Source organism: Pelophylax lessonae, assembly GCF_965119305.1.
Source record: "Pelophylax lessonae genome assembly, chromosome: 3".
Classification (NCBI taxonomy): domain Eukaryota; kingdom Metazoa; phylum Chordata; class Amphibia; order Anura; family Ranidae; genus Pelophylax; species Pelophylax lessonae.
In genome coordinates, this window is record NC_138770.1 from 664,522,194 (window position 1) to 664,548,558 (window position 26,365).

General features: G+C 42.7%; 1 protein-coding gene across 7 annotated transcripts in view; it reads left to right on the plus strand.

Moving 5' to 3' along the window:
* Positions 1-26,365, plus strand: part of PLCB4 (phospholipase C beta 4) — a 608,938-nt gene that overhangs the window by 550,454 nt on the left and 32,119 nt on the right. For 6 of the 7 annotated variants that reach the window (XM_082250179.1, XM_082250183.1, XM_082250185.1 and 3 more), the window contains 3 exons: positions 1,024-1,139; positions 3,563-3,638; positions 22,222-22,397. In XM_082250179.1, the coding sequence (XP_082106305.1) occupies positions 1,024-1,139; positions 3,563-3,638; positions 22,222-22,397 (368 nt within the window). The remainder of the gene's footprint in view (positions 1-1,023; positions 1,140-3,562; positions 3,639-22,221; positions 22,398-26,365) is intronic. The other variant, XM_082250184.1, reaches the window with a different exon arrangement.

The window sequence follows — 26,365 nt, forward strand, 5'->3', positions numbered from 1 at the left end:
GAACGACTGCTAAAAATGACTATATCTACATCTCATGATACATTAGTGTGATGGTCAGTGGTAAAAATGATCCTTACACTTGTGGTCATTGGGAAGCATTACCCAGTTACAGATAGCTAAACGTATCAATGGTGTCAGTGGGAATGTATATGAGAGGCAGAAATTGCTCATTGCTCATAGATCCCCTAGCAATCTCTGGAGGAACCCTAGGATTCTATGGAAACCTGGTTGAGAAACCTTGACATAGACTATTATATAGGCCCCTATAGTAATTCATCCTCTGCTTTACATCCAAAGTATAAATACCATTTTCGGGTGAATCATAAAGTTGTTTTTCTCAACCTTTGTATTACTGAGGAGCCCTTTAAATAACTTTCTGGTCTCAGGGAACTACTGCCAATAATTAAGATATCTTTAGCTCATGGTGCTTTCGTATGATGTTGAGTGGGGAGAATGCGCCTTATTTTTGTGGTCTTTGGGGGAATCTCCCACCTTACAGATAGTTAAAATGGTAATTGTTGTCAATGGATTTGTATCCAAGAGGCAGAAATTGGTTAAGGAACCCAAAGCTACCCCTGGGAGGTACCCTAGGGATCTACGGAACCTTGGTTGAGAGAGGCTGACCTATAGTGTGCAGTCACCAGGTCCAGCAACCTTTGTTTCAATTTATTCTTTAAACTACATTAACATAAAACTGTTTAGTAAATCACACGAGTTACCATGTTGCACATTACATTAAAGCATCTTTCGAAATGATTTTATTCAAACACATCACTCACTTTGTATGTGGCAAATAAGGTTTCATTGTTGATTATTAGGTAGTCGGTATTAAGAAGAATCTATTTTGAAAAATGGATGAAGTGTAATTTTTGATGGCTTTTTCCTGGAAATAATGGAATGTAACAGCAAGTCCATCTGGAGTGGGTCAGGAAATACGAGTGAATACAGAATGTTCCTCTGCATCAAGTGAACAGACAAGTATTTTGCTTAATTGTCTAATCAAACAAAGCTCCTGTTTTCCAGGAACACAGCGCTATGCAGAAGGTACACTGCACACAAGTTGACAAAATAGTGGGCCAGTTTGATAAGGAAAAGTTGACTCTTGAGAAGAACTTAGAAAAAGCGATCAAGAAGAAAGGGTAAGAGCAGCTGATAAACAGAAATCCAAATCATAAATATAAAGTAATTACATTAAATAAAAAATAAATAAATAAAAACAAAACAGAGTTACATAGGGTTTGCTAAAGTACAAAGTAAAAAACGAATGCAGGGCTTTACAAAATTAAATTGCATGTACTAGGCTTTTGAGTTTGGCCTTAAGAACACAAAAGTTTGACTTCATACTGCATCAGTTTTAGTTTTGGGTAAACCAACTCTTTAATTTAGCGTTTTGGAGCCCAATAATAATGGCAGTTCCAAGGTTAAGTCTGTAAATTTAAAGTGTTTTAATTTAGGTGCATTATACATTGGCTATTTGTTTTTTTTTTTAATTATCAAAAATGATTAGTTTAACAGTTATTCTCTGCTATTGCATTGTTGCAGTTGACTACAGCCACTATAGTTTTTATTTATTATTATTTATTTAAATAGTGGGAGCTTTCGCGCTCAAAAGCAATATTACTCCAAAAATAATATCAATACCAATATATAATGTGAAATCAATATATGAGCAAACATGAAAAAGATGATGAAAGTGAATAGATCACAGTGCTGCAACTTAAATAAATATAACTGAAAAACAACAGTGCAAAATTATATAAACTGTTAGCTGCGCACATATATCATTCAAAACAGTGACGTGTATAAGTGATTCATTCTATTATTATTTATTATTTGTATTTATTGTATTATTATTATTATTATTATTAATATTGTTTTATTATTTTTACTTATTATATATTTTATTTTAAGCAATCAGATAAAGAAGAACTCCTGGAATGGCTATTCTACATGGTTACATTGGTCCAGCTTGGACCAGTGTAATTATGTATATACCATACCTGGCTGATGCCCCTCAAAGCTGGAAATCACTGTAGTAGACACCGCTACATCAGTGATCTCCACTAGCTTCCAGGACCCGTGCCAAGCTGCTGCCCTGAATACAGGAGGTTGGCTGCTCAGCACAGGCACCATTCAGAGAATCCATTGTGTTTTCTCAATGAATGCAAATTGTTCTCCAACTGGACGAGGTGGAGAGGTGGGGCGGTGGCGCCACCCTCTGCTGACTTCCATCATCCAATCATATTCAAGCAAAAATGCTGTTTTTTTTTTTTATTTTCCTTGCATGTGATTGGTTATCCTTTGCAAAGAGAAACTTCACCACTTTCACTAAGCTCTAGGGTAAATTCCCTTGAAAAGAGCAACTTTTCTTGCAAAGTGAACAGCTAGGACACAAGTGGCAAAAATATTTTTTAATCCAATTAATTTTTTAATAATAAAAAAGGCTTATATAGTTATCTATCTAAAATGAATAAAATATTATACAGCGTTTGATATAAAACCACCATCCCTTATATTTTTTATGAAAAACCAATAAAGTTGTATAATGTTTCAATAACTTTTCCTGGTGACAACATGACAGTATACATGTGGTAGTGTGCTGCCATAGATTGGCACCAGGAAAGGAAAATAACAGTAAGTATTTGATACAATTTTCCATTTTCCTGGTGCCAGCATACTTTGGCGCCAGGAAATTATAATTATTGTAAGCATTTGATACAATTTTCCTGGCGCCAGCATACTTTGGCGCCAGGAAAGGATAATTACGGTAAGTATTTGATACAATTTTCCATTTTCCTGGCCCCAACATACTTTGTCGCCAGGAAATTATAATTATTGTAAATATTTGATACAATTTTCCTGGCGCCAGCATACTTTGGCGCCAGGAAAGGATAATTACAGTAAGTATTTGATACAGTTTTCCATTTTCCTTGCACCAGGAAAGGAAAATTACAATAAGTATTTGATACAATTTTCAGTTTTTGTGGATGACCATTCAAGCCTTTTTTTTTTTTTCCTTACAAATAGTATTTACTAAAACATTAGTCTCCACAATTTTTTGTTGAAATAATTATATACTGATAGATCTGTATAACATGCATAGGGAGTAATATACACATCCCTTTTCAAAATATACTTTATAGGGGTTTACCTATTACCTACTCTATCCAACATGGAAAAAAAAAGGTTTGGCTTTAGCTACACTTGATATTTCTCAATAACATGGAAACATTTAATTCCTTGCAAAAACGAACATGCCAAAGAAATAAAAAAAATAAATACAGTTCACTAAATATAAAATGCGTTTGATAACAAATGACAGATTAAAATAAAAAAATTAAAATAATTAAAATATTAGTATTTTTTAAGTTCCATGCCAGAGATTTAATTGGCTTCCCTTGCTGTTTTTGCATGCTCAGAAATCAAGGCTGTTGGTTAAGTTGCTAACATTTAAAGAAATATTATACCTATTGATGTGGTTGTAAAAAAAAAAAAAAAGAATAAATAAAAAAATTCCAGGGAGAAAAAAATATCTAACTCTGGAACATATTTTGCTGTTTAGAGGAAATAACTGTGTTGAAATGAAGAAAGAAACAGAAAATAAAATTCAGGTTTTAACTTCAGATCATAAATCCAAGGTAAGAAAATGTCAACCATCATTCACCTTAGCTTCTCATTTCGGATCTTCGCACGCTTATCACTCGTTCTTAACATGAAATAAATCTAACTGCACTTGCTGCACTAAAAATTTGGCCGGTCTTGAAAATGAAACTCCCATCACACAAACAGGTGGAAGGGCAGTAATATCTAGACATCCATACCTGTATTCCAAGGGAATCTTTTATAATTTTTTGTTTTTCCACTGTAATCACTCTACTATTAAGCTGCAAAACAGTTTTCAGTATTGGAAATATTTAAATAAATGCAAGAACTTGTATTTTTTTGTAAATATTTTTAATTTTGTAATTTAACAAAAAAAATTTAAATTGGCTTGATTAAACAATTAATCAGTTAAATCTATTAAAGTCCATATATTGAAAACTGATAGCGGCTTTTTGTCATCTAATTTTTCTTTTCTGCTTGATTTGAATGGCATCCATTAAAGCTTTTAAGAACTTGGTGGTGTGTTTGTTCTCCGCGCTTAGTGTTGGTGACGGTTTCTATCTCTCACTCCGTGTGGCCATAAACAACATCTGTGGTTTATTTGTTTTATGCATGCAAATTTATCTTTGATGATTATCTGATGATTAGTGAAAATGTTTTTGCTGGTTTTCATGTGAATTGAAAGAAAAAAAAATGCAGTTTAAAGGGAGACTCCTTCTATCCTCAGTAAGTTACCTAAAGAAAGGCTTAATTTTTACCTCTCCGGTGGGTGTTGGATCCGATCTTCCCTGTTTTTAGGGTGTTTTGTTAATGCACAAACGTCAAGGTGCGTTGTGTTAAGGCAGTCCATTTATTATGAATTGGCTGCCAACACCCTACAACCATTGAAAAAATGTTTTATGACCCTTTATTAAGAACACAGCGCTCCACAATCCATGGTATATTTGTTGTAATGGGGCGCATTGGGCTCTACTCCACTGTGCGTTGGGGTGCCATTTACAATGAATGGTTCCGCAATGCCCCACACTTAGGGTAGGTGCACCACAATGTACAAGTTTTAATAGGCCCACAATGCTACAGCTGCCAAACTATTATGGTCTTGGGACCAGGTTAAGAGACCAGTAGCTATAGCAGTAGAAAGGCACCCGACTAGCTGGATAGGTACAGGTCACTCTGCAAAGGTGCAGAGGTGCAAAGTACTAGCTGGTGTTCACCAGAGCTCCTGATGGTGGGGATGGGTTTGCTTAGGATTGCCCCACCAGGAGGTGAGCAAGCCAGGGTCCAGTAGCAGATATAGCAGGTAGGGATCAAGCAGGCTTGTAGTCCGAAAACAAGCCAAAGGATGGTAGCAAGTGGTTTCAAATTAGGATCAAGCGGACACGTAGTCAGTGAACAAGCCAAAGGTTGGTAGCAAGTGGTTGCAGGTTGGGATCAAGTGAAGCGAAGTCAGTAAACAAGCCAAAGGTCAGTAACAAGTGGTTGCAGGTCGGGATTAAGTAGAAGCAAAGTCAGTAAACAAGCCAAAGGTCAGTAACAAGTGGTTGCAGGTTGGGATCAAGCAGAAGCATAGTCAGTAAATAAGCCAAAGGTCAGTAGCAAGTGGTGTTCGGTTAGGATCAAGCAGAAGCATAGTCAGTAAACAAGGCAAAGGTCAGTAACAAGTGGTTGCAGGTTGAGATCAAGTGGAGGCGTAGTCAGTAAACAAGCTAACGGTCAGTAGCAAGCAGTTGCAGGTTGGGATCAAGCGGAAGCGTAGATGAGGAACAAGCCAAAGGTTAGCAACGAGTGGTAGCGAAGATATGGAGAGCAGCAGGAGTGACAAGAGCAAGATATTAGCTGGAAAGAGCACAATGATCTGGCAAACAGGAAATGCAGAGACATGGCTTAAACCAGGACGTTCATGGGAGGAGCAAGCACTTCAAGGTTGAATAAAAAAAGGTTCATGGCAGGATCATTCAAGGAATTGTCCAGGGAGCTGTCCAGCATCCCAGGAGGCTCAGCAAGAAGAGACATTGCCAGACACAACAGCGGTTCAGACCCGGGCCCTGACACAAAGACTCTTCAGCATCAGGCACACTTCTGGGTGTCCCTTGGTCCCCTACTAGTCCCCAAGTCCTATCCTGTATTGACCTGGGGGTTGATGAATGGAACTGCAGATGATTAGTTCAGGTTCTGCAGATTCTCACGCGGCCATTGCACTTGAGGAGAATTGGGGTTAAGATAGGTTAAGACATGCAGCAACATTGCCCCACCTCTTGCAATCTGGGTAACTTTTTAGAGGCATTTTATACCTCCTCGCTTCCTGTTTTAACTCCGTAATATTGCTCCACCGCTCCGCAACTGCGTTCATTGCACGCGTTTGCAGCATGTTCCTATTCACTTGAATGTTTTACATTTGGTGGCGGTACCATCTGCCAAATGCGCCAGAACAGATCATTTTTCTGCAACAACAGCATGTAAACACCCCCATTTGCTATATTTGCAGCTTAAGGGTGGGCAGTAAAAATGTGGTTCAACCTCATGTTTTTACTGCCCCCTCCCTACCATAGGTCTAATTGAGGCCTTAAGTGTCCACTGGAGAGAGGCAAGTATTAACAAGATGTCATTGAGAAACAGTTCAAATCAGGCTGCTCACATAAATAGAATATTTGCAAAAAGCAGATACTATTGCTGCCCTTGCATAGTAATTCATTATACATTTTCTCAGTAACAGCCCTCTAATTGCTTCTGCAGAGGAGAGTAAGGAGAGCTCTGCGAGCTGAACAATCTGACAGGGGTTATAACCCTCCCTTACTCTAGGTTTGTAAAACGGCTCTGAACCACCTCTGAAGATCAATCCACTACAAAGTTTTTTTAGTACCACCATATGTCTGAAGGAGGCGTAAAGGTCCCAGCCATCTCTTCAGTCCTCTCTATAGCAAGAGAAATTTTAATACCACACGATAGTAAATTGATGTATAGCGCCACCCTGAGATAGGCTTAATGTATTGCTGTTTTAATTGCCAGGGTAAGCACTGAAAAGGCCTTAGCTTTCATTCATTCAGTTGTCACAAGGCATCTGGAAAAGTTAGGTCATGGGATCATGCAAGCAATGTGATTACATTATAACCCCTAGTCTGAAAGAAGAAGGGGGGAGGGGGTTGACTATCAGACCACTACCAGGGTGGTGAGTACCAACTTTTGGCAATACCATAAAAAGCAACCAAAAATGCTCTTATGTCCCTGCTTTCATTCATTCAATTGCCACAAGTCATTCAGGATGGTCAAGTCATGGGGTTATGCAAGCAACATTATTACATCATAGACTCTAGTCCAAAAGGAAAAAGGGCGGGAACTTGACTACCAGACCACTACCAGGGTGGCGGGTACCAACCAGTTGTCAATAAACAAAGAGGCGCATCTGCGGGCGCCCTATACATAGACAAACAGGGTCTCAGTACAATAAAACAAGGGGGCCTAAAGCTATAAGCATGCCTGGCCCACACATATTTGAGGAAAGTAGACATGTGCAGAACGGAAAAATTAGTTTCGGATAGATTCGTTATGTTACTAATTTTTTTTTTGTTGATTCATTTCGGAATTCGTTAAATTTAATTTTGTTTCGTTTACTAATTTTCTAATGAATTCGGAATGATTTAAGATATGATCAGTCGAAAAATTATTAACTGATTCGAATTCTGTGTTAGGAGAAGCTGGTTGATAAAGAGTGGGCCGGGAAGCCGGCTGCCGCATCCTTCACAACTGATGACTCATCAGCTGTCAGCGGGCTTCCCCTCTGAGAGCTGAAATGTTAACAAAAGAATGTCGGAACTAGAAAATTCAGGAAAAAAAACAGCGTGGAATCCCTCCAAATCCATACCAGGCCGTTCGGGTCTGGTATGGATTTTAGGAAAACACCACTCCAAAGTTTTTAAAAAATGGCGTGGGGTTCCCCCCAAAATCCATACCAGCCCCTTATCCGAGCAAGCAGGCCAGGAAAGGGGGGGGATGAGTGAGCGCCCCCCTCCTAAACCATATCAGGCCACTTGTCCTCAACATAGGGGGGTGCTTTGGGGCAGAGGGTCAAGGGCTTCTTCCCCTCAACCTAGTGCTGTGGTTGTGGGGGTCTGCGGGCGGGGGCTTATCGAAATCTGGAAACCCTCTTTAACAATGGGGCCCCCAGATCCCCCCATGTGAATGAGTATGGGGTACATAGAACCCCTACCCATTCACCAAAAAAGTGAATAAAGACACAACACAAATTTTTGACAATTCCTTTGTTAAAAAAATGAAAAATAAAAAACAATGTCCCCTGGTGTGGATCCATTGTCAATCACATCACCCACCGCACCGCTGGAACCGAAAAAATAAAGTAAAAAAAACCCTCCGGCTTTGTCAAAATTATCCTGCCCGACTGCCTGCTCCTCCATCTGAGATTACCTTATTAGCTAAGGGCGGAGTCACTTGATGACATCAGCGAGTGACCCTGCCCCCTTGTGACATCATCAGCCGGGACATGCTAGTTCAATGATGTCACAAGGGGCGGTGTCACCCGTTGACATTATCGGGTGACTCCTCCCTTAGCTATTTAAGAAATGTCGGATGGAGGAGCAGGCAGTTGGTGTGATTGATGATGGATCTACGCAGGGGGACATTTTATTTTTAATAAAGGATTGTCAAAAACTTGTGTAGTGTTTCACTTTTTTTTTTAAGTTTCACTTTTTAATTTTTTTGGTGAATGAGTAGGCCATGCTCATCCACATGGGGGGGGGGGGTGGGATCTGGGGGCCCCCTTGTAAAGGGGGCTTACAGATTCCAATAAGCCCCCTGCCCACAGACCCACACCACCACCGCCCAGGGTTGTGGGAAAGAGAGCCTTGTCCCCATCAACATGGGCTCTGCCCGCCCCCCACCCCATGTTGAAGGCATGTGGCCTGTTACGGTTCAGAAGGGAGGCACTCACGCTTGGCCTCCCCCTTTCCTGGCCTGCCGGACTGCATGCTCACGTAAGGGTCTGGTTTAGATTTTGGGGGGGGACCCCACGCTATTTTTTTTTTTATTTTGGCTTGTAGTTCCCCTTAATATCCATACCAGACCCGAAGGCTGTTTTTTTTCAGAATTTTCTATTGCTGCCATTCCTTTGTTTACAGCAGGGCCAGATTAACATAGGGGCTATTGGAGCTGCAGCTCCAGGCCCCTACCTTAATATAGGCCCCGGGTTGGCCATATTCACTGTTACCGCTCTTCTGTCACTTGTAAACACAGAAGTCTGGCTTCTATGCTCGCTTCCCCAGGCAGCACCCTCAGAACCTCCCCACACAGCACGAAGGCCGTACAAGAAGGGACAGTTGCCGATGTATGGATGTGTTTATGGGCTTCAGAGACAGCATCCCATGTTGAATTAGGCATGCATGGCTGCACCCTTCCTCCTCTGGGTGCATGCCAAGGCACGGCCCTTAAGGCCCTTCAAAATCCTCAGCAACAAGCCCATGATGCTCTTAATCCGGCCCTGGTTTACAGTTGTACTAGTTGTGTTGTAGTGTATTGTAACAAATTGAAATCTAAGCACCACATAAGGTCCACATACAATTTTATTCCATGAAAAGTCAGGGGTACAATTCAAGAAGTAGCCAGTATATTTCGGGGGTCCGAGAGTGAAATATGAGCACAGGCCTTTGGTGCCAAACAAGCTCCTGAAAAGGCCTGTGTGTAAAATTCACATTGGAAAAAATACCATTGTAGGCCAAGTTTACTTCTGCTTTGTTAAATCAAGCCCCGATGAAGGGGGCACTCTCGGACCCTGGAAACGCGTTGCCTACTTTTTGGAGTGTACTCCTCACTTTTAATGGAATAAAGTTGTATCTGGACCTTTTAGCAGTGATGTGGCGCTTCAATTTCAGTTCTCGTTACATTACACAGTCCACATATATGGCAGTTGAAATGTTCCCATGTTCAGTGTTAAGCTGTAGGATTTTAGATCAGTTAAGATCTAGGGCCCCTATGATGGCTCATCCTACTTTATCTGTTAACCATTTTGAACCTTGTCCCAATTTTACTTTAATTATGGCTTTTTGTGAATCGCAGGGATTTTTTTAAATCCGTCTCTGTATTAACCTTTCACACCTCCACCGATTACGTGCCGTTCTGCTTGCATCTGTTAAATGTCACCAACACTACATGCATATTTAAATGCATGTCAACTAAACCTCTTTTATGGAAATGGCATTGAATCGATGTGCCTAGAATAGGAATTATCGTTTAGTTATAAAATAATTCATAGCTTATCTTCAGTGAGTACACGTTCTTGTTTCTGTTGCAGCAAGGTGGTAGTTTTCATGTGACGTTCACATGTTGGCGTGCTTGCTGTTCCATATTTTAGTGCTTGTATTTCTTGTACTGGTTTGTAATTACTCCCTCTAGTGGTGGACCGTGTGTGCAGTCTTTGCTGAACATTAGCTGATCAAAGGAAAACTTATAGACCAGCATTTTAGAGAGGAACATTAAAGCACAATCTGTTTGCAGCACTACAGGTTTGATTTCCTAAAGGCAAACAGGCTGTCCACTGTGCAAGGAAATTTTGTCTTCGCTTTTTGAATGAGGTGAAGCTTTGCCAACTTCCATCATCCAATCATGTGCAAGCAAAAATAGAGTTTTTATTTTTATTTTTCTAGCATGTGATTGGGCATTCTATGGGCTCTGCATTGTAATTGGTGACAAAAAACTGCTTTACAGTGCAGTACTATCTCCTCATCTCTCCTGTTTGGTCCTCACAGTCCAGAACTGCCATCCACCACCTGCTATTCAGGGGAACATTGAGTGTAAACCATGGGTGTCCAACCTTTTGGCTTCTCTGGGCCACATTGAGTGTAGAGAACTTTTCTCGGTCCGCATATAAAATATATACTATAGTTAAGGTACATAAGTAATAAAATGCCGCCGCGCCCCCCCCCCCCCCCGCACTAATTTAACACAACTAGAGGATGATCAAATGAAATGGAATCAGTATACAGAGGTTTACTTGTTCTGAGAGATATTAAAGGAACACTCTAACCACCATGACCACTTCAGTGATTTGAAGTGGTCATGATGGTAGGAGTCAGAAACACTGCACATGCTCGCCTCCACCCCCCCTCCCTTCCGAGGCAGCGCCTGCCTACCGTTAGTTGGAAGCCGTTGTGGCCATGCCCCCGACCCGACTTCCTTCCTCCACAGCAAAAAATAAAATTGTCAGGGGTCAGTGGGCCGCATTGCCTGCGGTTCTGGGCCGCATGCGGCCCCCGGGCCGCAGGTTGGACATGCCTGGTGTAAACTGTCTACTTGTGAATGATTGCAACTGGAGAGGAGCAATTTCATTAACAAAAACACAAGCTGACAACAGTACACACCGGCTACTACATTTGTCTAATAGAGAATAGGGTAGTAGCCGGTGTGTGCTGTTGTCAGCTTGTGTTTTTGCTAATGAAAGTGCTCTTCTCCATTTGCAATCATTCACCATACAAGCTGACAGTTTCCACTCTCTTAGCCCTGAATAGCAGGCAGCAGTTCCAGACTCTGTGTGTAATGATCAGAAGTCATGGGGAGACATGGAGCTGCAGAATGGAGAAGGGGGTTTGGAGCAGAGCTTTGATAAGAGCATTATTAGTAAACGGTAACAGGGGGTTGAGCTGTGTAGGACAATCTGTATACACGCAGTTACAATCACGAAATCAGGAAAGCCTCTACACAGACATCGGGATTAAGATGATTGCATTATTTATAGCCCAGCATAGATTCAATGCTAAACGGTATGGATGGAGGAATCTGCACTGCCGGGTATTGTATTTGGACAGATGCAGTGCCCACAGCTGTCTGAAGACCTGAACAGTGACTGTGTCTGATTGGAGGAGAGAAGAATGGCTTGGTTGGTGTTTTGTGCCGAGGTGATGTAGCTCAGGACAGAGCTGTGAATGACTTTGTATGTTGTTAATCGTTTATTTAAAAAAAAGAAAATATATCAAACTTGTTATAAACATGTACCTATTGCAATATTACCTGCACCCCTGTACTGGAACCCTTTTTTCAATAAGATATTTGAACAAGAAAAAAAAAAAAAAGGAAATATATCAAATAAAATGTAAACAATGTTATTTGATATATATATAATATATATATATATATATATATATATATATATATATATATATATATATACAGGGCTTTTTTTTCTCTGAGAATAGATGCAGGTACTCCCCTCTTCCGAGTCACCCCTTGTCTCCACCCCCTACCCACCTCTGAGCGCTGTCCTTTGGTTCCACTCTGTACCACCCACCAGTACCCCCCTTTTAGAGAATACAGCACCAAGTATCATGTTGTGGTTCTAGATAATTTGTATGGAGTTTGTTAATGATAACTAGATAAGTAGTAAAATAGATCCCCTGGAATCAGCAACAATAGACCCCCCCCAACAATAGATCCCCTCAGCAACAATAAATCTTCCCCTGCAACAATCGCCCTCCCCTAATAAATCCTCCCCTGCAACAATAGACCCTCCCCAACAACAATAGCCCCCTAGAAACAATAGTTCCCCCCAAACAACAATAAATCCTCCACTGCAACAATAGCCCCACCCACAACAAAATGCCCTCCAGCAACAATAGATTCACCCCAGCAACAATAGATCCCCCAGCAGCCAGCATCAATAGACCCTTCAGCTCACCCCACTGACCCCAGCACCCCTTGGCCATTGCACGGGCACACACACGCTATTTTGCCAAAGGTATTGGGACGCCTGCTTTTACATGCACATGACCTTTAATGGCACATGACCTTTAATGGCATCCCAGTCTTAGTCCGTAGGGTTCAATATTGAGTTGGCCCACCCTTTGCAGCTATAACAGCTTCAACTCATAACGTTTAGGAGTGTGTCTATGGGAATTATTACTACTTATAAGAGGTGATTGATGTTTGTATATGTCTTTATACACTGGTCAAGGTAGCCGGTTGCCTCTTATTACCACCCTCTAAACACCTGCTGGAGTTGGGGGTGGATCTATTTAGGAGACATCAGTTGGGCATACCCATGTAATGATTAAGCACATTCTTATTGTGTGAAACGCAGTGGCGTAACTATCAGGGTTGCAGTAGTTGCACTTGGGACTGGGCCCTGGTGTTCCGCCACTGTGGGGGGGCCCATGTGCAGCCACCGCCGCTTCTAGTCACTAATCAGGACATTATGTCCCCGACATAGTGGTACCTTGTGGGGGGTGTGGGAGGGAGGCCGCCGCTAGTTACAGACATCATTACAGACAGCACTTACTGCTACTGGCACAGCGCTTCACCCATTCCTCCATGCAGATCCATGTTGGGAGAAGGAAATTGGAGTGGAGGAGAAAGTCAGCTGATCAGCTGATGGGGTACTAGAGTAAATGGGGAGGAACTCTCACCCCTGCGTGAAGAGGAGATGTGAAGACAGAGTCCCCATGCCGGGAGAGCCATTACTGGAGGGAGGAGGATTATTGATCCAGTCCCTCCCACCATCCCTCTGCCCCTGATCCTATCCCTCCACCACCATCCCTCTGCCACTGATTCCATCCCTCCCACCATCCCTCTGCCACTGATCCTATCCCTCCACCACCATCCCTCTGCCACTGATCCCATCCCTCCCACCATCCCTCTGCCACTGATCCCATCCCTCTGTCACTGATCCCATCCCTCCCACCATCCCTCTGCCACTGATCCTATCCCTCCCACCATCCCTCTGCCACTGATCCCATCCCCCCACCATCCCTCCATCACTGATTCCATCCCTCCCACCATCCCTCTGCTACTGATCCCATTCCCTCCTCTATTCCTCTGCCACTAATCCTATTACTGCCACCATCCCTCTGCCACTGATAATATCCCTCCACCATCCCTCTGCCACTGATCCCATCACTCCCACCATCCCTCTGCCACTGATTCCATCCCTCCACCATTTCTCTGCCACTGATCCCATCCCTCCACCATTCCTCTGACACTTATCCCATCCCTCATAGCATCCCTCTGCCACTGATCCTTTCCCTCCACAATTCCCCTGCCGCTAATCTCATCCCTCCCACCATTCCTCTGCCACTGATCCCATCCCTCCACCATTCCCCTGCCAGTGATCCCATCCCTCCACCATTCCTCTGCCACTAACCCCATCCTTCCCACCATCCCACTGCCATTGATCCCATCCCTCTGTCAGTGATCCCACTCCTCCACCATTCCTCTGCCACTAATTTAATCACTCCCACCATCCCTCTGCCACAGATCACATCCCTCTACCATTCCTCTGCCACTGATCCTATTCCTTCCCACTATTACTCTGCCACTAATCCTATCCCTCCACCACCATCCCTCTGCCACTGATCCCATCCCTCCCACCATCCCTCTGCCACTGATCCCATCCCTCCCACCATCCCTCTGCCACTGATCCCATCCCTCTGTCACTGATCCCATCCCTCCCACCATCTCTCTGCCACTGATCCTATCCCTCCCACCATCCCTCTGCCACTGATCCTATCCCTCCCACCATCCCTCTGCCACTGATCCCATCCCCCCACCATCCCTCCATCACTGATTCCATCCCTCCCACCATCCCTCTGCTACTGATCCCATTCCCTCCTCTATTCCTCTGCCACTAATCCTATTACTGCCACCATCCCTCTGCCACTGATAATATCCCTCCACCATCCCTCTGCCACTGATCCCATTACTCCCACCATCCCTCTGCCACTGATTCCATCCCTCCACCATTTCTCTGCCACTGATCCCATCCCTCCACCATTCCTCTGACACTTATCCCATCCCTCATAGCATCCCTCTGCCACTGATCCTTTCCCTCCACAATTCCCCTGCTGCTAATCCCATCCCTCCCACCATTCCTCTGCCACTGATCCCAACCCTCCACCATTCCCCTGCCACTGATCCCATCCCTCCACCATTCCTCTGCCACTAACCCCATCCTTCCCACCATCCCACTGCCATTGATCCCATCCCTCTGTCAGTGATCCCACTCCTCCACCATTCCTCTGCCACTAATTTAATCACTCCCACCATCCCTCTGCCACAGATCACATCCCTCTACCATTCCTCTGCCACTGATCCTATTCCTTCCCACTATCCCTCTGCCACTAATCCCATCCCTCCCACCATCCCTCTGCCACTGATCCCATCCCTCCCACCATCTCCTTGACACTAATCCCATCCCTCTCACCATCCCTCTGCCACTGATCCCATCCCCCCACCATTCCTCTGCCACTAATCCCATCCCTCCCACCATCCCTCTTCCACTGATCCCATCCCCCCACCATTCCTACGCCACTAATCCCATCCCTCCCACCATCCCTCTGCCACTGATCCCCTCCCTCTGCCACTGATCCCATCCATCCACCATTCCTCTGCCACCGATCCCATCCCTCCCACCATCCCTCTGCCACTGATCCCATCCCTCCACCATTTCTCTGCTACTGATCCCATTCCTCTGCCACTGATCCCATCACTCCCACCATCCCTCTGCCACTGATCCCATCCCTCCAACCATTCCTCTGCCACTGATCCCATCCCTCCACCACCATCCCTCTGCCACTGATCCCATCCCTCCCACCATCCCTCTGCCACTGATCCCATCCCTCCCACCATCCCTCTGCCACTGATCCCATCCCTCCACTCATCCCTCTGCCACTGATCCCATCCCTCTGCTACTGATCCCATCCCTCTGCTACTGATCCCATCCCTTTGCCACTGATCCCATCCCTCTGTCACTGATCCCAATCCTCTGCCACTGATTTCATCCCCCACCACCACCCCTCTGCCACTGATCCCATCCCTCTCACCACCACCAATCCTATCCCTGCCCACCACCATCTTTTTTATGCCCTATCTCTTCTGTGTTTCTATGTTATGAATTGTATAGCTTGGCCAGGTGGTAGCCAGTGGAGAGATGCTTATTTTGTATCTCCAGTGACATATCAGAGGATAAAATTACTTCCTGTATTAATCTAAATTTATGGAGCTACTTGTTACTGTAAATAATAAAGCTGAATTACAAAATTATTGGCTGAGAGATGGCTGTACCCCCTGGTTGCTCACACGGAACACGGAGCAGACAGAGTGTAGGAGTTGTGAGTGGGACTGTGCTGGCTTCATAATTAACTTAGAGTTTTTTCCATACAAATAACAAAAAACATTGTGCTCGTTAAGAGAAGTTTCTGAAAGACAAGTTGTGATTCATTCCGAAGGGAAGTTTTCTGATTAAGTGAAAAAGGGTTAATGGCGCCTACAGGTAAGTTAAAAGCCAAGAAAGAACAGCACAAAGCCATTTCCAGTTGGGGCTTCTAGGGAGAAAATTGGGAAATACTGATTGGTCATGTCCACCGGATCTTGCTTCAATTACTAGAATGATAGTTTTGAAAAGTCAGTATAAACATGAGTATAGCCAACTGCAGCCAAAACATTTAATTTTTGTTGGAGAGGAGAAATCTTAGAGCCACTGGCAGGTCTTTATTTCCTTGTGTCCCTGTTGGGCAGATAGAACAAAATACATCAACAGCACATTTATCTTGAAATAAACCTGTAATTTCACCAACATATGATCAGCATTTCAAAAAAACATGCAGTGTTATCTCACTTTTGCCTGATTTAGGGGCCCAAAACTTTGAACATTTTTTTTTTTCATGCTGAATATACGCTAACAAAGATGGGTTTCTAAAGTGTTTGTAAATCCTCCCCTATACCCTATGAAGTGAACAGCCTCAGATTATACACAGAGATGAAACAAATCTCCCTACATAAGTTTTACATGTACAGGTGCATCTCATAAAATTAGAATGTATTTATTTACAGTATGTTCTATTTTTTTAATAATTTTTTTTTTTTTGGTCAAATTATTTTTTGGTAAAGAGCAGCGGTCTCCAAACATTTCAGTATGAGGGCCACATCATGTATTTTACAAATATTGGTGGGCCAAAAAAAAAAATCAGTTTTATAAATGAATGAAAAAAATTAAATGAATGCACATGTCCCAAGAATGAACTTCATAGGAAAAAGGCCTCCCCATCACATCAGAAGTTCCCCTTTCATACCACAAGCATCCCCATCACATCAGAGTCCCCCTTTCTTCATCAGAAGCCCCCATCACATCCGAGTGCACCTTTCTCATCAGAACCCCCCCCCCTTTCCCAGCACTTCAGAACCCCCCTTATATATCAGAGTTCCCCCTTACATCAGGGTCCCCATCAGAATCCCCCCTTACATCCGGGTCCCCATCAGAGTTCCCCCCTACATTGGGGTCTCCATCAGAAGCAGAGACCAACTGATGTGATTCCCGAACTTCTGAATTGAGTCTGAGGACATCCCACTTACCCAAGCTGTGGAACAGATAAAATCTTGTAGCAGGCCAAATGTGGCCCATGGGCCGTAGTTTGGAGACCCCTGGTTAAAAGGAAGACAGAACAGTACAATAGTATATTTCACAGTGGTCATGTAGAACAGTGGTCCTCAACTCCGGTCCTCGGGGGCCCACTAACAGGCCAGGTTTGCAAGATAACTAAATTAGATCACAGGTAATCTCATTTGCTGCTCAGTGATTGCAGTTTTCTAGTCTGCATCTCCCCAAGGAAATACTTAAAATCTGGCCTGTTAGTGGGCCCTGAGGACCAGGGTTGAGGACCACTGATGTAGAAGACCTAGACTCATGCATTCCCACTGAAGAACCTCTTAGGGGATGTTCCTATAGTAAGGGGAGAAGGTAAAATCTTCCCAATAGAACCTCTCCAGTCCTCCTGAACCCCTCACCTTGATGATTATGCATGGTGATGAGATTTCCCGTAATGTGCAATTCCTAAACTTTTAGAAACCACATAACTTGGATGGGAGGTGGAACCTTCCATTTAAGAATGATGCATGCTCCAGGCTGCATTGAATAAATGTATCAACAGAGAGTATTTGTATTATTTATTTTTTATAGATATTTATATAGCACCAACGATTTATGCAGCACATTACATATTATACACTTACATCAGTCCCTGACCTCAAGGAGGTTACAATCTAAAGTTCCTATCACACATACATGTGCTAGGCCCACTTAACTTACTAGCATATCTTTGGAGTGTGGGAGGAAACTGAAGTACCCAAAGGAAACCTATACAAGCATAGGGGGAGCATGCAAGCTCCATGCAAGTAGTATCATGGTTGGCATTCCAGCCAAGGACCCTAGTGCTGGAAAACAGAAGGGCTAACCACTAAGTCACTGTTCTGCCATACTGCTCAACAGAGTTCTTACAGAGCAGAGTTGTCCCTCATGGCTGTGTCTACTTGCACTACACAGTGAGATGAGAGGCTGGCCACACCTAGGTCTGCCCATTGCATTTTGGATTGGCTGGACTGGCCTTGCAGCAGAAAGCCTTCCACTGGGAGCTGCAGTGTCTGGGAGGTGGAGCGTGTGAGACAGAAATTATTTGGCTGATTCAAGGGAGGTAAAATACATTTTTTTTTATGAAGTTCTTGCATATCATAGCAACTGTATTTGAGAAAGAAATAAATATACAATGAAATAGATCAATAAGAGATAGATAGATAGATAGATAGATAGATAGATAGATAGATAGATAGATAGATAGATAGATAGATAGATAGATAGATAGATACATACATACATACATACATACATACATACATACATACATACATACATACATACAGTACATAGATAAATAGATAGATACATACATAGATACATAGATAGATAAGAAAGAAAGAAAGAAAGAAAGAAAGAAAGAAAGAAAGAAAGAAAGAAAGAAAGAAAGAAAGAGAAAATAAAAGAAAGAAAGAAAGAGAAAATAAAAGAAAGAAAGAAAGAAAGAGAAAATAAAAGAAAGAAAGAAAAAGAAAGAAAGAAAGAGAAAATGAAAGAAAGAAAGAAAGAAAGAGAAAATGAAAGAAAGAGAAAATGAAAGAAAGAAAAATAAATACAATGAAATAGAGCGATAAAAAGAGACAAATGGAGCACAAGAGAAAGTAAAAAAGAAAGAAAGAAAAATAAATAATAGAATGACAAAGTGATAAAAAGAGAGAAATGGAGCACAAGAGAAAGAAAAAAGATACAATTAAATAGAGCGATAAAAAGAGAAAGATGGAGTGAAAGACAAGGAAAGAAAGAAATAGAAAGAAAGGAAGGTAATAAAGAAAGAGAAAGAAAGAAAATAGATACAATGAAATAGAGTGATAAAAAGAGAGAGATGAAGCACAAGAGAAGCAAAGAAAAAAAGAAAGCACAAAAAGGGATTGAAGAAGAAAGAGAAAGAAGCAGAAGGAAAGAGTGATTGAGAGAGAGAGAGAGAGAGAGAGAGAGAGTGAGATAAAGAAACAGAGCAAGAATGAAAAAAATATAAAGCTTTAAATAGACTTTTTGTCGATGTGCGATTTTAAATTACAGTAACTCATATTTTCTTCTGATTTTTCTAGCGCTGCTGCAATAAATTCTAAATCTATAGGGGTTTGATTATTTACTGTAGATATAATCTTGAATCTCGTTTTAGAGAGAATTTTATTATTCTGGAACTTTTGCCAAAAGGTTTGTATGTAACCCAATCTTAGAGACACTGTTGGGGTGGATGGGGAGGGGGCAATATGATAACCATGTATATTACACAAGGGGAATATGATCACCATGTATATTACACAAGGGGAATATGATAACCATGTATATTACACACGGGGAATATGATCACCATGTATAATATACAAGGGGAATATGATCACCATGTATAATATACAAGGGGGATATGATCACCATGTATAATTCACAAGGGGATATGATCACTATGTATAATACACAAGGGGAATATGATTACCATGTATAATACACAAGGGGGTTATGATCACTATGTATATTACACAAGGGGGTTATGATCACCATGTATAATACACAAGGGGGTTATGATCACCATGTATAATACACAAGAGGAATATGATCACCATGTATAATACACAAGGGGGTTATGATCACCATTTATAATACACAAGGGGGATATGATCACTATGTATAATACACAAGGGGGTTATGATCACCATGTATAATACACAAGGGGGATATGATCACCATGTATAATACACAAGGGGGATATGATCACTATGTATAATACACAATGAGGATATGATCACCATGTATAATAGCCAGGGGAATATGATCACTATGTATAATACATTATGGGTATTTGATCACTATGTATAATACATAGGAGGATATGATCACCATTTATAAAACACAAGGGGATATGATCACTGTATAATACACAAGGGGGATATGATCACCATGTATAATACACAAGGGGGATATGATCACCATTTATAATACACAAGGGAGATATGATCACTATGTATAATACACAATGAGGATATGATCACCATGTATAATAGCCAGGGGAATATGATCACTATGTATAATACATAGGAGGATTTGATCACCATTTATAAAACACAAGGGGATATGATCACTGTATCATACACAAGGGGGATATGATCACCATGTATAATACACAAGGGGGGATATGATCACCATGTATAATACACAAGAGGAATATGATCACCATGTATAATACACAAGGGGGGATATGATCACCATGTATAATACACAAGGGGGGATATGATCACCATGTATAATACACAAGGGGAATATGATCACCATGTATAATACACAAGGGGAATATGATCACCATGTATAATACACAAGGGGGATATGATCACCATGTATAATACACAAGGGGAATATGATCACCATGTATAATACACAAGGGGGATATCATCACCATGTATAAATTAGGGATGCACCGATACAACTTATTTTACAGTAAGTTTGAGTAACAATACTTTTTTTGCAAGTACTCGCCGATACCAATTACCTATCGTCTAGAAAGAGTAGGCAGGGGGTTGGTTTGGGAGGTATATGGGGGAGGGGGGTAGGAGGGCACAGTGAGTCACTGGGCAGAGCTCTGTCCCCCATCCCTGCATTGTACACAGCCTGAACTCAGGCAGAGCTCCTGCTCCCCACACAGCACACACTGGAGCTTAATTCCCATTCCCTTACAGCTACAATGTGCACAGTGTATAGCTAGCTACTGGTTGCAGCTCTGACATGTGAAATTCCATGGTAGGAATGGCAATTAGTGACAGTAGCTAGCTATATACTGTGCACATAGTAGCCGAAAGGGAATGGGATGGGGAGGAGGAGCTCTTAGCATTGTGCTCAAAATGGGAGACTGCCAGTATTTGTCAGGGGTGGCGGAGGGCTTGGAAGGGGGGAGCCCACCCATCCCCAGTACCCCCCTAGATTTGGGCATATTCTTACCACTGTTGTGCTGGAGGGATGGGTTTCTGGATGTATTATGGATGCTTTGAGTGTAGATCTGCAGTAAAGACCCCGTCTGGCCAGCAGAGGGAAGCCACAGATGGAGACAGTTCACTGAAGGGAAATTAACCGCTTCAGGTGCGGACAATACAACCCTCAAGCAACTAGGTGCAAGTCCAGTCCGTGGTCTTTATTATCTCAATATAAACGAAAAGAGGTTTGACCGCACTCCAGTGGATGAAAATAAAATGATCCTTTATTAAGATTGTAAATCCAACAAAACAAGACACAAACAGTTGACGCTTTTTACAATTCAAGATCGCTTAATCATAATTGTTTGTGGCTCGATTTTCTTGTTTTGTTGGATTTACAATCTTAATAAAGGATCATTTTATCTCCATCCACTGGAGTGCAGTCAAACCTCTTCTTGTTTACATTGCACAGATGAAGACACCCAGAGAACAACTGACGGGACCAGCATGGAACGCAGGACCCGGAAGTGACTTAAGCGGGAAGCGACCCTACCATTGCTCTGATTACCACTGCTGGAGGGCAGGAGGAGGTGTTCGGCTTCCAGTATCAGTTTTGGGTATTGGCGCATTTATGAGAGTACCGATACTCGCAAAAATGCCTAGTATTGGCACCGATACCAATACCAGTATTGGTGCCACCCTAGTATAAATACATAAGGGGTCCATATAGAAAACTTGGTGTAGAGTTATTCATTTTCAGGTCATCACAGAGGACAAGGGGGCACTCTTTACGTCTGGAGTAAATGAGATTTAACCTCCACATACAAAAAAGGCTTCTTCACAGTAAGAGCTGTGAAAATGTGGAATAGTCTCCCTCAAGATCTGGTTCTGGTCAGCTCAGTAGATTGTTTTAAACAAGAACTGGTTAATTCCAAAATGCACAAAATATAACTGGATACTTACATTTATAAGTAATAACACTAGGGATTATTGATCCAGGGAGTTTCTGATTGCCTTCTGGGGAATAAATAAGGATGTTTTTTCTCCCACTGGAGCAAACTGGACCATGCTTCGTAGGATTTTTTTCCTTTCTTCTTGATCAACTGTGAGTAAAGGATTGTGTGTAAGGAGGTTTTCTGATGTTTGAACCAGATGGTCTTTTCCAGCTGAATAACTATGAAACTTTGTAAGAATTACTGTAAAAATGTTTTGGGCGACCTAACTGTTACTGATTTCCCAACAGTTGGCTCTGGAGTTATAGTACAGGTTTAGTACTGGCTGTATTTGATTAACCGGTTAGTGCATTTTTTTTCCTGCCAGGTAAAAGATATTGTGGCTCAGCATACAAAGGAGTGGTCCGATTTGATTAGCACACACAGCGCTGAAGAACAGGAACTCCGGGACCTCCACCTAAGTCAGCAGTGTGACCTCCTTAAAAAACTGCTTATTTCCGTCCAAGAACAACAGACACAGCAACTGAAACTGTCTCATGACCGGTGAGTGAAGGAAACATCACACCATAGCCAATTAGAGAAAATAGTGACCATGCTGGAGCTAGATGCTGGTTTTAGAAAGAAGAAAAAATGGAAGTATAGATCAGAACCTCATTACATTTCCAACAGTACCATACCAGAGGAAAAAAAAAACATCTCCCACCATCAATAAGTGTACCAGTGAGGAAGAGTGTAAATCAAAGTTACAGCTTAACATGCATATACTTAAAACTTATACTATGCATATAGTACCATACCTGTGGGATCCCCATGGAATTTAGAAATGCCTTTGGCACCACTAATCCAGTGATCTCCACTAGCTTCACGGTCCCATGCTGAGCAGCTGCTCTGCTGCATTGTGAGGTTGGCCGCTCAGCACAGGTGCCATTCAGTTAATGCTTAGTATTTTCTCAATGAATGCAAAGTGTTCTGTAATTGGGCAAGGTAGGGAGACGGAGTGGTGATGTCATACTCTCCACCTTGTACATTCAAAGAACGCTTTGCATTTATTCAGGGAATGCAAAGCATTCTCTGAATGGCACCCATGTCAAACAGCCAACCTCCTGTGTTCAGAAAGCCTCAGGGCAGCCTCTTGGCGCGGGACCTGGAAGTTAGTGGAGATCACCAGAGTAGCAGTATGTACTTCAGTGATTTCCAGCTTTTAGAGCGGTGGTCTCCAAACCGTGGCCCGTGGGCTAAATGCGGCCCTTTGCTTGCCTTTGAGTGGACCTTGGGGCACTATTCCTACTAATATAAGCCACTATTTCTTCCACTGATACCAACAATGGAGCACTATTCCTTTCACTGACACCTACAATGGGACACTATTCCTTTAAATGATACCAACAATGGGGCACTATTCCTCCCACTAAAACCATCAATGGGGCACTATTCCTTCCACTAATATCATCAATGTGGCACTATTCTGTCCACTAATACCATTAATGGGGCACTATGCCTTCCACTTATACCATCAATGGGACACTATTCCTTATACTAATACCGTCAATGGGGCACTATTCCTCCCACTAATACCATCAATGGGACACTATTCCTTATACTAATACCGTCAATGGGGCACTATTCCTTCCACTGATAACATCAATGGGGCACTATTCCTCCCACTAGCACCAACAATGGTGCACTTTTTTTTCCCCACTGACACCAATAATTACATAGTTACATAGTAGGTGAGGTTGAATAAAGACAATAGTCCATCCAGTTCAACCTGTGTAGGTGTGTGTGACTGTAATCATCTAACATAGCCTTTAATCTCCTGATCCTTGAGATGCAAGTCTAAGAGTCTTTTGAAAGTCACCATACTACCCGCAGAAACCACCTCTTGTGGTAGACAATTCCACAATCTTGTAGCCCTAACAGTAAAGAACCCCCCACGTTGCCTGAGGTTAAAACGCTTCTCCTCTAATCGCATTGTATGTCCTCGAGTCCTCATGCAATTCCTTCGAATGAACAGCTTTTTTTCTAAGCTGAGATCCCCGTTAAGATATTTATAAATTGCTATCATGTCCCCTCTCAGACGTCTCTTCTCCAGGGAGAATAAATCAAGCGATTGCAGACGCTCCTCATAATCAAGGTCCTCCAATCCCCTAATTAGTTTAGTTGCCCTTCTCTGGACTTTCTCCAGCTCCAACACATCCCTCCTGAGGACTGGCGACCAGAACTGGACAGAATACTCCAGATGTGGTCGGACCAGAGTTTTATAAAGTGGAAGGATTATAGTTTTATCTCTGGAATACATCCCTTTCTTTATGCATGCTAATATTCTGTTGGCTTTGGAAGCTGCCCCTTGACATTGCATGCTGTTGCCTAATCTATCATCAACCAAGACTCCCAGATCTTTCTCCATTTTTGATTCCCCCAAGGGTTCCCCTCCTAACGTGTATTGTGTTTTTATGTTTTTAGTCCCCAAGTGCAAAACCTTACACTTCTCCACGTTAAACCTCATTTGCCATGTCATTGCCCACTCCGTAATTTTGTCCAGGTCATTCTGTAGGATATCTGCTTCATGCTGTGCAGTTATTACCCTGGCCAATTTTGTGTCATCTGCAATAATGGGTCACTATTTCCCTCACTGACACTAGTGATGGATCACTTTTCCTCTTCCATTGAACAATAGATACTATGCAATTTTTTTACTCCCGTTCATCACCCAACCTGAGGCATTTTTACTCCCATTGACGATGGGGCATTTTCTACTCCCACTGGCCACAATGGATAGTTATCTGGCCCTTTTATTTAGAAAGTTTGGAGACCCCTATTCTACAGGGATCCCACAGGTATAGTATATGCATAATTACAGTGCTCCAAGCTGGACAAATGTAACCATGTATAAAATAATTATACCTGAAATTCTACTTTAAAATCTGAATTGTAGCAAAGATAGTAAAGAATGTATCTGGCGCATATATATATAAAAAAAAAAAAAAAAAACCTTGATATACACAATCAAATTAAATTATGTATGAGTCCAGATCCAAACCAGTATTGGCACCCTATTCTCAAAGTGTTTTCAAAAAAGTTTACAAAGAAAATAGTGTAATTTATAAAGTAATACTGTCCTGCCTGGATCTGTCCTGAGGCCTGGTCCCCCTATTCTGGGTCCCTGTATACCTTGTGGTGATCCAGAGCAGAAAATGTGTTTCCTTTCCCCGCTTATTTTGACATAATTGTCGCTAAAGAGTGGGGGTGACCAAAGCGTCCCCGTGGGGTTTTTAAGCGCTTTACTAGGCGTTACTCCTATGGGAAGTCCCTCCTTAAGAAGTAGGCTCTAATAACGGTGATGGACCCTCCAGTTTCCAGATTAAACAAGGCAACCATAATTCCGGTGGAAGAGTCCACGGCCATTTAAGGATCCGGCTGACCGGAAGGCAAAGGCTGGGGCCCGCATTATGTACATCTTAGCTGGTTCGGCAGTGAGGCCGATATTTACTATTGCCCTAGTGTCACAAACTCTGACCGAGTGGGCTAAGCTCCTACATCGTGACCTGTAGGGAGAACAGCTCCCTCCTGCCTTTGCTGAGCTGGCCAACCAGCTGGTCGAGATGCTACAGTTTATCTGTGATGCCTCTTTGGATGCGGCTCCCCTGATAGCTCGCCTCTCTGTTTTGGCAGTGGTCCTTTGCTGTGTCTTTTGGCTCAAATGCTGGTCTGCGGACCAGACTTTTAAAAAGGCCTTGACTGATCTTCCCTTTCAAGGAGATCATCTGTTTGGAGCTACCCTGGATGACATCATTAAAGGTCTCACAGGGGGGAAGAGTACCTTTCTTCTGCAGGCTTATAAGGGCAAAGAACCTCGTCGCAGACGTGGACCTTCCTTCTCGGCTCATAAGAAGTTGTTTCGCCCCTCGGGGTCGACTGACAAGGGATTTGAAGCCTTTCAGGGCCTCCTCTGGCGGATCCAAACGATCCTGGTCTGGCAAGCCTAGAGCGGACTTCTCCAGACCCACGGACAAGGCTCCATCTGCATCAAGGTGAGCCCTCAACCGTATCGGGGGTGGGGGGGACGTCTTCGCTGGTTTCCGGACCCGTGGACTTCCCTGGTGCAAGACAAGTGGGTTCACAAAGTCATTCAGTCCGGGTATAAGATCGAGTTTCGCTCTTGTCCACTGGCAAGGTTTTTTCCTTCCAACCTCCGCCTGTCCTCAGACCGGTTACAGGGTCTGTATGGGGTGGTACAAGACCTGTTCCTTCAAGGGGTGATTGTCCTGGTTCTGACTTTGGAACGTTTTCAGGGTTTTTACTCAAACCTTTTCACAGTCCCCAGGAAGGAAGGTAAAGTGTGTCCAATCCCGGACCTCTCTGAAATGACCATAGAGACGCTAAACTGTTTTGTGCGGGTCGCCTCTGTAGATATCAAGGATGCCCATCATCACATTCCAATATGTGCCAATCACCAGCTTTTTCTCTGCTTTGCTGTGGGAGAGGAGCACTATGAGTTTGCGGCATTACCC